This window comes from Geospiza fortis, unplaced genomic scaffold, assembly GCF_000277835.1.
Source record: "Geospiza fortis unplaced genomic scaffold, GeoFor_1.0 scaffold346, whole genome shotgun sequence".
In the NCBI taxonomy this organism is placed as follows: domain Eukaryota; kingdom Metazoa; phylum Chordata; class Aves; order Passeriformes; family Thraupidae; genus Geospiza; species Geospiza fortis.
This window is the reverse complement of record NW_005054361.1, coordinates 2,333,192-2,345,934: the sequence shown is the minus strand read 5'-3', so window position 1 is coordinate 2,345,934 and position 12,743 is coordinate 2,333,192. Positions and strand designations below refer to the sequence as shown.

The 12,743-nt window shown below is 43.1% G+C and overlaps 1 protein-coding gene across 1 annotated transcript in view; it reads right to left on the bottom strand.

Annotated features, from left to right (window-relative positions):
* The window catches only part of TMC2 (transmembrane channel like 2), a 30,700-nt gene extending 20,355 nt beyond the window's left edge, over positions 1-10,345 (bottom strand). The window contains exons 1-8 of the mRNA XM_005423971.2: positions 10,214-10,345; positions 9,853-9,900; positions 7,549-7,900; positions 6,658-6,810; positions 4,342-4,432; positions 3,349-3,430; positions 2,953-3,059; positions 1,033-1,131 (exon numbers count right to left, since the gene is read on the bottom strand). Of these exons, the coding sequence (XP_005424028.1) occupies positions 1,033-1,131; positions 2,953-3,059; positions 3,349-3,430; positions 4,342-4,432; positions 6,658-6,810; positions 7,549-7,900; positions 9,853-9,900; positions 10,214-10,259 (978 nt within the window). The 5' untranslated portion in view covers positions 10,260-10,345. The remainder of the gene's footprint in view (positions 1-1,032; positions 1,132-2,952; positions 3,060-3,348; positions 3,431-4,341; positions 4,433-6,657; positions 6,811-7,548; positions 7,901-9,852; positions 9,901-10,213) is intronic.
* Positions 10,346-12,743: the final 2,398 nt, after the last annotated feature.

The window sequence follows — 12,743 nt, the reverse complement described above, 5'->3', positions numbered from 1 at the left end:
GAAAGTGCAGGGAGAGGAAGAATTGAAAGGATCCTCAGCAGATTATGGGGGGTAAATGAAGGCCTGGTCCTGGCACGTTCCTGGACACCAGTATTTGAAGCCTTATTAATAGATTAGTTTAAATTATCTGGTTTACAACAAAGTAGCTTTTTGGTTTGTTTTGGTTGGTTGTTTTTTATTTGGTTGGTTTGGTTTTTTTTAAGCTAAGGAAATTGCAAAAGTGTTTATTACAGAAGGGCTGTAGCATGTGGTACCATGCTTGTAGCATGTGGGCCGGTGCTCATAAAATTAAAAAAAAAAAAACATTTCCAGAAGTAACTACTTTGAAAGTCAGATCCCAAGGCACTGGTTACATCCGAAAATCCTCACCCCCTGCACATACCTTAGCTTGGACTGTCACCCAAAAAGACTTAACCTCTTTGGCTTAAATCTTCAAAGTAACTGAGGTGGGAGGTGAATTGATGCTGCAGGCAAGCACCCAGAGATGGCTGGAAACTTGGATATTTCCTTTGAGTGCAAGTCCTAAACTTTGGTTTGCACTTCAGGCTCATGTAAATATTTCAGGGAACAGGGAGGGCAGGGATATGGGGAGCAACCCCCTTCCCAATCACTTTCAGTGGTCTGCCAAGGTGATTCCTGCCTGTGAAGGGTGTCTGCAGCTTGAAGTCTCTGTCTGGCTGCCTGGTTTGGAGCAGCTCCAGCCTCTCACCTGGATGCTTGCTGCCTTTCCAGTTGGAAGCAAAATGTCTTTTGTGTCTGCACACACATGATGTACGCCAGGCAGCACATTTGTATATGGAAATGGTTCAAATCCATATGCAGGTGCCTGCACATGGGCATGCTGTTTTGGGCAGAAATCTCAGCATCCACAAAGATTTTGTTGCAACAAAAGGCTTTCCAGACTTCTTCTGGAAGAAATAGGTGCTCCTCTGGTTTATCTTGGAAGAAATTCATCCTTGTAGCACCACTAACTTCTGAGGGGTTTTAGGAGGTATTGAAATGATCTTTTATGATTAACACTTGTGCGCTTACCTCAAAATCCCAAAGAACTGAAAAATCCATAGCTGTTGCTTGTTCAGCCCGGGGTACAGTTTTCCTTGGCAAACTCCCATATGGCATTCCCATCAGGACCTGGAGAACATTAATAACAATGATGCATGTATACTATAAAACACCAAAGAGTTTTTAACAGGGTTTTTTTTTTTTCTTAATGAGTCTGTCTTGGTTTGCTTTTGGTTGGTTTGCCTTTTCTGTTGATTTTGATTTTATTTCTTAATGCTAGAGCAGCAGTTTTTAAAAACTGCTTAGCATTAATTTAATTTATAATTATTTAGTATTAATTATATCTATTAATGTTTAGTACTAAGTATATTTATTAATCTACAGTATTAAATTTATTGTTTATACTTAGTATTAATTTCACTGAAATAACCAGAGGACTTCCCTTTCCCTGGACATATCCATTGCACAGGAAATATTTTATGGAGAAACTGTATCCTCAATGAACATCTGCAGTTGAAATGTCCTTAGTGTGGCAAGGAGTTCTTTGCTTGAACTTCATGGGTCTAATGCAGTAAAGGGATTAGCTCCATCTATTTATGCAGAGCTACTCCTCTGAGAGAGTCAAGAGCACTGGGTCAAGCTTACAATATAATTTGTATTTTTCAGTCCTGAATTGAAAGATGTTCTCAAGGTGAGGTAAAGGGCAATTAGGTTTGAGGAAAAAAAAAAGGTATGACTAAAAAATGCAAAGAATAGTTTTCATGGCCCAGCCTGTCCTCATGGCACCATGCAAAGCAGGTCCTGCAGCTGGAGCAGCAGTAGAAGTCCAACAGAGAATGCCAAGGGCTATGGAGAATTATTATATTTACAAGCTGACTGGTGCCAATACCAAAATCTCTCATTAGCATTCATAGCCTAGAAAGGCATATAATCTATCACTTATTTTTTAGGGCTATCTAATTACACTCAAAATAATTTATGATCAAATGTTTATTGCCCAGCTACTCTCCCGTATCGTAACAGCTCAGTAGGCAGTGAGTAACAGTGTGCACACTTCAGAGAGGAGAGCTCCTGCCATATGCATAGTTCCTAACCAAACACATTTGTATTGTTCAGTGCTAATGGTTATGTCTCTTCGTCCTGGGGGGAAACTGAGCTTTCCCTTTCCATAGTGTGAGCAAGCACATTAAGGAGAACAAAAGCGTGGTCCTCAGGAGACATTCTGCAGTGCATATTTGCTCCATAAAATTCTGCATTGAACAGAACAGATGCCACTGTCTGTGGATTGCACAGCCTTTAAATACTGCACTGAGTAATTTAGCCAGAGCTGTAATGGGTACATTAAAAAAATCTTCAATAAACGATCATATAAAGTTGGCTATGAGATCCTTTTCATTCTCCAAGAAGACTGAGAAATAGAAAAACTAAAAATAAAACAATTGCTTGTGAATCATATGAATTGGAAGTACAAAAAAGGGTTATTTCCCAAGCAAGTGTTACTTGTCAAAGTGGTGGGAAGTTGTCTGTTCCCTGAAGGGCTGTGCCATGGCTGCTGCCCCATGGTCATGCCCCCCAGAGGGCCCAAAACTGAGGGTACTTAATTATTTTCAGAGCATAATCCATTTCCTGTGGCTCATGCAGACCAGATCTTGTGCCTAGGACTGGAATGTCATGCTCTTCACTTTATTCAAAATGTAAAACTAGCCTTGAATTAGATAGATTGTTGAGCCCCTGTTTCAGCTGCTGGATGGGCAGGATCTCTGATCGCATTTGATGTCTCCTGATATCAATCCGACTTCCTCTCCTGTGTCAGTAACTCTTTGTAAATAATTGTCCTCAGGCATTTCATTTATCTAAAGTGATGCCTGTTATAAGGCATTTGTCCTGTCAATGCCATGTTTGTGTCAAGCAAAGGGCAAGACGTTACTGAAAGGAGAATTAAGCACTTACCTCTGGAATGATAACCAGTCCAAATATTAACCCAAAAAGGACAAGATTTACTCCATACATCCACCGCAGAAATATGAAGTAGGAAGCAACAGAGGAGCCAAAGTGACCTTAAAGGAGAAGACATTTCGTGGTTAGGACTTTAGGAGAGTTAAACTGTCCTCAGCAACCCTTTACCCTCAGGTCTCCCTATGAGAGATTTCCCATGAGCCTCCCAAGGGTCCCCACAGCTGCTGGAGAGAGCAGCACCTGGAGCTGCCAGGGGTGTGTGCTCCTTGTCTGGCACTGATGCCCAGGGTGAGTGGAGACTGTGGACCAGGAAGCTGGAACATTGTTTGTATGAAGGCAAGGCAATCTTAGAAAATGTCCCACTGCCACCAGACAGCAACTTCAACTTACTCTCCACTTCCTTTATCTTCATCTCCCAGGGTATGCACTGAGTTTTAAAATTTTCAAAGTCTCTCTTAAATTTCACCCATTTCTGAAACAAGACAACATTGCAGTGAGCAGAGAGGTGTGAAGAGGGGGTCTGCTCTGAAGCAGGGCTCTCTAATATCAGAGTTTGGTAGCATGGTTAGGTGTAGGTGTAAAGATCAAAGTAGGAGGTCTGGTCTGGGTCTTATCTTTTGGACTATTTCAGAAAGTCCCTTCAAACAAAAATCTCCCTCCCTTAATCCCAAGTGTTCACATTTATGATTTGAGTTTTTAAGAGTTTTAACCATTTCAGGCTTTTGGAAAGCTGCAGTTGTGCTATGGCTTGATCAGATTATATAGGGGCGGGAAATTCAGACCTGCCTCTAGATTGAAAGAATTGTTTCAGAACAAACTCTACTTAAAACAACATTTAGTTTGATAAAACACTGAGCTTGAATCTTTCCTCACAAGGCCAGCAGCTGAACTCCCATTGATTTCATAATCTCAGGTCTGGCTCTGTTTTGCACTTCTCAATATAATCTCCATGACAACATGCAACTTCAAAGCACAGCCATCATTCTCCCTGTTATCTCCTCATCACTGGAGAAGATGAAATTTTACAGGACTAGGGGTAGGGCAAGACTTTGGCAGGGCCTCTTTCCCCTTTAGGGATATCTTTTCTCACATATCAAGGTTTTGGAGATTGCAGCCAGAAAGCCATGGTTTACACTGCTCCTCTAAACCCTCCCCTGCTTCAGGAAAGATCACAATCAGGTTCAGGTAGGTGTGAATTTCCCCCTGTTCTTTCTGCAATAGTTGTAGATTTGAAGCCAGCTAGTATTATTTTTCATGTGGGCAGGAAGTTTTATTCTGACTTCTTTGTGCCTCTTTCACCAAATAGAGGTCAATAAACCCAGAAATGTTCTGAATACATAACTGAATATCCAAGCCTTTCGCTGACATCTCTGTAGCACTTACCTTCGCCATCATCATCTTATATGCATACAGCTTTTTGCCCTTTCCTTTTCCCAGTGCTCCTTCAAACTTCTCTACAAAATCTTGTGCCTCCCTAATTGGAATATAAACAAGCAGGTTATTAAAACAGCAGAGGGGTCTTTAGCTTTTCTCCCCTACCTGCACCAGTGGGAAAAGCAACCATGCTCGTAGCAAGGTGGGGACTTGGTGTCTCTCCCCCCTGCTCTCTGCTGATCAGTTGCTGTGCCATGTAGAGCTCAGACACCCACCCAGGATTAGCTGTCAGGTCCCCAAAGCACTCACATTCATATAGAAATGTTTTATATTAGCTTTAAGCATTGTTAGTGCCCCAAATCTTGCTCCACACTTCTCCCTGGGTGCAAACTAAAAGCCTGCCCATTTCTCTCGCTGCAGAGCTCTCTCAGCCTGTGTGCCCGTTATAATTTTTCTCTCGTGATGCATTGGTCAAGGAGAAAATAACATTGCCTAGTGAAATAAACTCCAAGAGGATGCAGAGCTTCCTTTTATGAACACCTCCCAGGATAAATATCAGAGATGTGCAAACAGCCCAAGGGGATAATCTCAGTGTCAGAGGAACGAGTTTATGCTAGTCAGGAGTAAAATCAAGCTGCAAAATGAAAGTAGTTTTACACTAGGATATCTAAGGGAAATACAGAGAAAGTAGTCTAGGTAGCTGCTGTTATGCTGAGTATGCTGATCTTGTGAATAAAATTATATTGTATATTGGCATTGCCAATGAAAAGAGATTAAATTTCAGGAGCTGGGAGGTTTTATGCCATCCTAAGCCTGTGGGAAAGATGGACTTCCACTTGGTATACATAGTTGGCTAGGTCAGCCTACAACCTTGGAAAAATCAGCTGTGACTTCATTTGCAAACCTAAAGTGAGATTTCTAAGTCTTGAACATATTGTTTGCTCTCTTTGTGTTTTACACCCCTCATCTGTGCAATGGGGCTCATAATTTCTTCTCTCAGGGTTGAGTCCATGCAACCAAAAATATCTAATGAATATTCAGTGTGCTGAGAGCCTTTCTGGAGACCCTTGGACAAGCAGTGCAACAGTTTTGTTTCATTAGTGGATAGTGATGACTGCTATAGCTCAGAAACAAGATGAAAGTATGGAAGGACATTGTCAAACATGATCCTAAGTAGAATTTTAGTCAGTATCCTACACCACAGGGGAAAAATTGCAAAATTGCATCAGAAATAACTCTGCCTTGCTTTTTTTTTTTTCCTTACAGAAATTTGTAATTTTAGGGCCATAAGAATTTATTTGTTATGAGCTCAGGCTCATAACATAACTGTGAGGTGGAAAAGTTACTTTAACACAGTTTCCCTGTTATAGATCTTTACCCAGATTTTCAGAAGTAATTGGCAGAGTTCACAATTTCTGATTTTATTGGAAGATGGAACAGGTCTTGGCCTTCAGGGCATAAAAGAGAGAAGCAAAGACACATGGTGACTGTCAGCTTTGATAGCACAGTCTCTGCAGCTCTGAGCAACCTCTCAGCAGACACAGAGCAGGGACATCACCACTCCTTCTGGGGCTGTGTCATGGTTTAACATAGCTTGGTTTTTAGTTGAAAAGAAAATGTATGTGTGCTTTGCAATGGTATTTTGAAATCTCTCCTGGTAGAAAGGGGTTTCAGAGGTTCCTTAAGCAGTAGAGCTGGGAGCCGAATCATTGCTCTGACAGAGGAATGGTTTGTTATGAGCCATTCCCTGTCAACTTGTGGGTTTTGATTGCCCTGGTCTGCTCTGCCCCACTGTCCCCCATTGCCCAGCACTAAGGGGTCTCTGCTGCTGCCTGAGTTGTTCCCACCTTCATCAGGGTCTGTGTGGCAGATTTCTGTTAGCTCCATAAACCTCTGAAAATAATACAGCATATTTTCCAAGAAGCCCCGTCTCAGGACTGCGCACTAACAGGGCACTGTGCTGCTCTGATTTCTGTCTGACAAATAATGAATAAGCAAGCCAGGGTACGGAGTTTGCTTTAACAAGTAGCCTGACTGGAGTGAGTAATTTGGTTTTAAATATGAGGCTAGAATGTCCTGGCCATGGGTATCAGTTGAACAGATTTGCACTTTGTCTGTTCTTTGGTTACAGAGGCTGAAAATCAGATTGCATATTTTAACTCTGGGCATTTTTCCCCAGACAGGCTGGCCAGGTTCTGCCAGTCACTTTTTCTGATACTATGGTGTTACAGCAACAGCAAATATGTAATTTCAAGGAAAGACAAAGTGCATCTCATAGCAGTCAGCAGAGACCCCAGGAATGAGGGTTCCCATTTTGATGGGTACCTGAGCACCGAGAGCTTCTTCGCCATCCTCCAGGGCTTGTTCCTCATGGTGGAAATCAGTTTTTTCTTTTGCTCCACCTGCTCCTTCAGCATCGCAAGCTCTTCCTCTGACAGCGACTCCTCATCAGATGAGTTGGAGGAAGCAGAAGAAGTACTGGAAGACACCCAAAATAAAGGACACAGAAAACCTCACAGGGCTTAGAGGGAAGGTCTTCCTTGGGCTAGGCAGACTGCTGCTGGCCCTGGGGATTCCACTCTGATGTGGGCATGGTGCCTCAGCATCCCCTGGCTCAGTGTGATGCCAGTGCCCATCACACTCGGAGCAGAGCTGTTTCCAGCCAGGATAATGAGGAGCCATTTGTGCCCCACTACAACTTACTCAGTGTCGTGCTTTGGGCCACATGTCAGCTAAAGAACATTGCCTACAGCTCCCAGGGCTACAGCTGGCTCCAGAAAAATGGTTTTCATGCCTTCATAGCAAAATGGGAGATACAGGTAGGAGTTGAAGATTGGGACAAGCAAGGTTTGAAGAGGAAGAGGCTTGAAAATACAAAGGATACATTTTAACTGGAATGTTTCCATAGACCAACCAAAAAAAGGTCTCCATGCCCAAATTTCTCCAGGTACCTTCTTTAGGGGGGCTTTTCTACCCCTGGCTGTATGTACTAAGACTCCACTACATGCATAGACCTGATCCTGGTTGAGAAATGATAATAACTTGGAAACAGTTTGGTTTTGTGGCATTTTACACGGTTTTCCACTGTGTCTCTTTAAGGAGAGCAGAAACTTATTTGCAGTCTATTGGTTTTGCCATTCTGATCCATAGGCCACTGGCATGTCAATATCGCTGCCAGTCTGAACAAGGCACTGTAGTCAGGGATTGTTTAATTACCTGTTTTTCCTGCCTTTCTTCTGTTTATTCTCCCCCTCCTTCCCTCTCTTGGTTGTTTTCTTTTCTTTGTTTTCTGATTCCTTTTGATCTTTGTTAGGAGCCGTTTTGCCTCTGTCTTTCTTCTGGCTTCCTTCCTCTCTTGCCTTTCTTCCATTTCTGTTTTTCCTTTGGTAATTTTTTCTCCTAGAAGCTCTGTTTTGTTGGCTGCCATTGTCTTCCTCTTTGCTCTCATCTTCTTCTTTGTCTTCTTTTTCTTCTTTGTCTTTCTCTTGCTTTTTGCTTTGAAGTGTGCTTGCTCTGCCAGTTTCCCTAAGGCGCTGTTTGTTAGTTTTCTTGTCCTTTGCTTCATCTTCTGCAAGTGATAAAAAACAATTACATTGGGAAATCCATGCTGGCAGAATAAAGATTAGTCAGAAGAGCATGGGCAGGCAGGACACCTGATGCAAACCCTGGCAAATTCAAAGAGCAGGTGCCTGTTGATCTCTATGGGCTTTGTTTTATGGCCTGTCCAAGAACCGGGTGGAACTCTTTGGTTGTGCAACTCCCATTTAAGAGTTTAGCACATCAGTGACTTGTATGTGACCATAAGAAGATTGGAAATGAGTTACAAATGCAGAAGCCCATCCATCAGGCAGCACAGACAGATATCTCCCTGACCTGTAAACACACCAGAACAAAGGAAACAGAAATTGCAGTCTGTTACACAATGTGTAGTTTGCTTGTTGATGCGATGTCCTTGAAAGATGTTTACTTTTCAAGGCTGGGAATGGAGTTCTTCTATTTATAGAGAGAAAAGGCACAGCACAGGCAGTATCTGGTTTTCTTTCTCTCTCTCAGTTTTCTTTTATATTGGATGGTCTCTATTCAGAGAAGAAAAAGACCAGACAGTCTCTGAGGCACATTTCATTCTTACTGGCATTGCAAGCTAAAAACCTCCTCCTTCCAGAAGTCAGAAATGCTTCCAGCTTAAAGGATTGAAGTGGAGCATGATTTAATTGCAGAATTTTATGGAAAGGGGGAAAAATTTTTCAAAAGCCCCCAAGTGTCTCCAACTCTTTCACTACCAAGCCTATTAAAATTAATAGTAAGTTTTCCAGACTATTCTGGCTTCTTATTTTCCAAAATTTCTGTCTGATGAAAGTAAAGAGATGGAGATATTGTAATAGAAGAAGGAAATTGTGATGGAATGGGATCCAGAGTGTAAAATGAGGAGCCTAAAAGGTGAGAAAAATAGAAGCAAAAAAAAAGAATTTGAGTATTTGCATTTTTGGTTTGGTGAAAAGCTAGAAATTAATGACAAGCAAATAGTTTCTGGTTTTTAGTGGTAAAAAATTAGTAGGCAGTGGTTGTCACATTTGACACTGGGAATGAGAAGGAGCTTCCAATTAATTTCTCAGGAGGCATTATGCAGGTTTCAGTTACTATGTAATGGTCCATCTAAACTGAATTTTGATCAATCATCTAGATCAAAGGACCACCTGCTCTTTTTGGGAAAATGTTCATTTTGGACAGCCAATGATCTAGGGGTTTTTTTATTTGCAAACTCTCAAGTATTAGGCTAATTATGAAGCATTAATTTGTAACATTTATCTTACTGCCTCTTTTGCCTTTATGGAAAAGTTGGACATGATTTAAAAAAAAAAAAACTTCCAGTAATTTGCTGTAGTATGAGAAAGTAAACTACTTTCTTATGTTCTGTGAGTAATACAGACACAGCTGTGAGCTGTTTTTGCAGTAACAGCTACATTTGTATCATCTATACAGCGCTGTTATGGTCCTACCTCTTAGCTCTCTCACTTGAGATATACTATACCTGCAGAGTTAAAGATGGTTTTAGTCCTGTCACGGGCTTTTCCTGATTTCCCTCACAGACAGAAGTCTCCCTTCAATCCATTTTCATCATTATCTTCTTGAGGCCGTGACTGATGAAGATCCCAGTGTGTTACGGTCTGAGCAAGCATTACAGGGAGGGCAAGCAGGACCTCAGTATAGTGCAAAGCCGCCCCAGCGCTGCACAGGGTGGTGCTTTACTGCAGTGCCTGATTTACTAGGGGCTGACTCCCAAGGGATGTGGGCTCTGACAACCTCCAACTCCGGGAACATGGATAAAACAGGACAGACTGCTTAAGAATGGCACTTTACATATCACTGTTATAAGTCAAACCTCAAGGGAAAAATCTGCTTGCTTGCAAGTAGCTTATGAAAGAGTTTGTGTTGTAGAGCAAGTCATAAGTCAGAGAGAAAAAGAAAAGGTATCACCTCTTGTATTTCAAACAGGACCACATTTGTTAATCTCTACATTACCTTCACTCTCTGTGTCAGTTTCCACTTCTCCATCAAACTCTATTCCGGCTGCAAAACAAAGAACGAAGAGTAATTGCATTTGTTGCTGGAATTTATACATGTGATGCTTGACACAGCTGACCCTTAAGTTCCAGCTGAGCTTGGCAGAATATCCCTTATTGATTATACATTATATTCCTTCCCTACAGCGATGCTCTTAGTATTTACTTTAGTCTGGCAGACCGACAAAAGTCCCCTGCCCAAGCAACCTGAAATTGTATGGTCTTTGAGAGATGCAAAATGGTGTGCTCAGGAAGCCCCAAGAGGTTTAGTCAAGTATTTGGCAGCATGCAAACTGAAACAATCTCACAGTGATACCAACCGTCTTCCAGGATGACCTGTAGAGTGCTTTTCTTTTTCTTCCCCATGGCAGCCTCTTGTCTATTGCCCAGACACGGTAGCTGCTGCGCTGCACACACACCCCAGTCATACACAGCTTACTCCCTCTTCCAGTGCCCATGTGCTTGTCTCCTTGGCATTGCAGACAGATGGACACATCCAGCCGTCAGTGACCTCTTGCTCATGAGCCATGAGGACGGGGAGGGGTGGGAGAGGCAGGGAGAACCTGGGCTCTGCCTCAGCCTACCCGAACCCTTTCCCTTCTTCTCCCTTCTCCCTGTGAAAAAGCACCTGTTGGCATTGCATTGCATTTCATTATTTATACATGAAGGAAAGCCCTTTGGTGGGTACTTGGTGGTGTCGTATGAAACACAGACACAAGTCACGTCTGGTTCTGACATAAGCATGTGGCTGGAGGCTTTCAAAGGATCAATTTTCTTAATGCAATATTCTTTACTGACCTGTGACAATCTGGGTAACCCCTTTAGTCATTCTCCTGCATCTTATTAAATCTCTCAGCCAGTGCCCCTTGGGACACAGCTGTGGGTCACCTTTTGTCCTCCATGCATGTCCCTTGGAGGGGACTCATGAGCTAATAGACGCAGCAAAGAGTCAGGAGTCAGGATACCAGGATCTCTCTTTCCTTTGCTCCTCTATTCTGTGTGACCTTTGCATACTCATTCCACTTGCCGGTAAAATAGGATAGATTTTCCTTCTAGGTGCTCTGAGGCTTAATTAATTAATGTGAGACCCTCATTTGGAAGGTCCTTTAGAACCACAAAGTATTGTATTGCATTCTGCAGCTTGCAGTTTTTCAGTGGGCCAAGAATAGTTTTGTCTGAGTGACGTCCAGAGTAAAGCCTGCTTCGTCTGCCTCAGCTGTAGCTTCCGCAGAGAGCGCCCAAGGGTGCATTCCCAGTGTGGGGTTTCTCTTGGTCTCCCAAAAGGAGAGCTTACCCTCACACCATCTCTGAAACATACTGCAGACCCCTGGCTTGCACAAGTGTCCCTCGGGGACCTGGCATAATGACTTTTTTCCAAGGATTATCAGGAAGAGTGCTAATTCCTTCCTGCCCTCCCAAAAGAGAGGAGCGTTGCAGAGATCATCTTGAGGCTGTTGCCACCACTGGCATGTGCTGATGACTCCTGCTTTGGATCAGGTGTAGTGACTGAGGGGATGCCAGCCTGAACCTCTCAATTGCCGCTTTTTCTCATTGAATTTGGGTCCAGGGGCACCTTTCAAGTACTTTAAATCCAATCCCATGGATTGTTTGATCTATGTTTGACTTTAGCTCAGCTCTCCTGAGCTTAATACATAATGTATGGTATATGCCCATACATTATTAACAGCTCTAACCCTACAAGTTCGTTGCACAGGGCATTTTCACTGTGTGTTCCCCACACCAGTGGGCTTGACTGCGTCTGAAGACAGTGACAGTGCCTTTTGAAGGTCTTCCCAGTGAATGAATTTCACCTGTAACTCTATATGTTGATGTGGTTTGTTTCCAAGGTGATTGCTAGGTCATTGAATTAATACTGCTCTAGGAAAAAAAGGAGAAATTCCCAACTGCAGGAGGCTACTGGAACAGATCTTCTGCAAGATGCTGCAGTTGCCTCAGTCCCAAGCATCTCTATCCCAAACAGAAGATCTAGGGGCCTTCTAGTTAAATGAAGACCGAGTTTCTGAAGAACTTTGTGGCAGGAAGCAAAAGGGCTGTGGATGCTCATCACACCCCACCCTCCATCCCCCTGGTAGTGTACTCAGTGATAGCACTGCTTCTGCCTCATGGGATCACAGAATGGTTTGGGCAACAACTGACCTTTAAAGGCCATCTGTTCCAACTCCTCTGCAGTGAGCAGGGACATCTTCATGTAGACCAGATTGCTCATAGCCCTGTCCAAACTGACCTTGAATGTTTCTAGGGTTAAGACATCCACCACCTCTCTTGGCAACCTGTGCCACTGTTTTACCACCCTCATTGTCAAAAAAATTATTTGTACCTAATCTAAATTGACCCTCTTTTAGTCTAAAACTATTACCCCTTGTCCTTTAATGGACCTTACCCCTTCTTTCCCACCAAGGCATGCTCAGATGCTTTTTGCATCCTCAAGGCCTGTTCATGTGGGCATCTCATTGGCAGAGTTGAGCGTCCTGGTTTCTACTCCACCAGAGTCAGTGATTCACCCATGATCTGCACTGGAGCTGGGACAGCTGCAGACTCCAAAGCTGCCTGTGCCACTTGGCATGCCCATAGGTACCAAGTGCGTGATTTTGAAAAGTGATGAGGACTGCAAGTTCATTTTACTACCAAAATGTGTGGCCAGGTAGTACCTCTGTCTCCTGCCCTGAGATGAAACAGCTGCTCTTTGATTTTACTGTCTGCTCACAGCAGTGGGGGCAAGGTGTGATGTTTCCACAGCAGTCAGAGGCCCTGGGCACCTCTTGCCACATGGGGGGATAGGAGTCCCCTCACAGAGGGGGTGACAGCTGAGGAGTGCCAGCACATGGGACG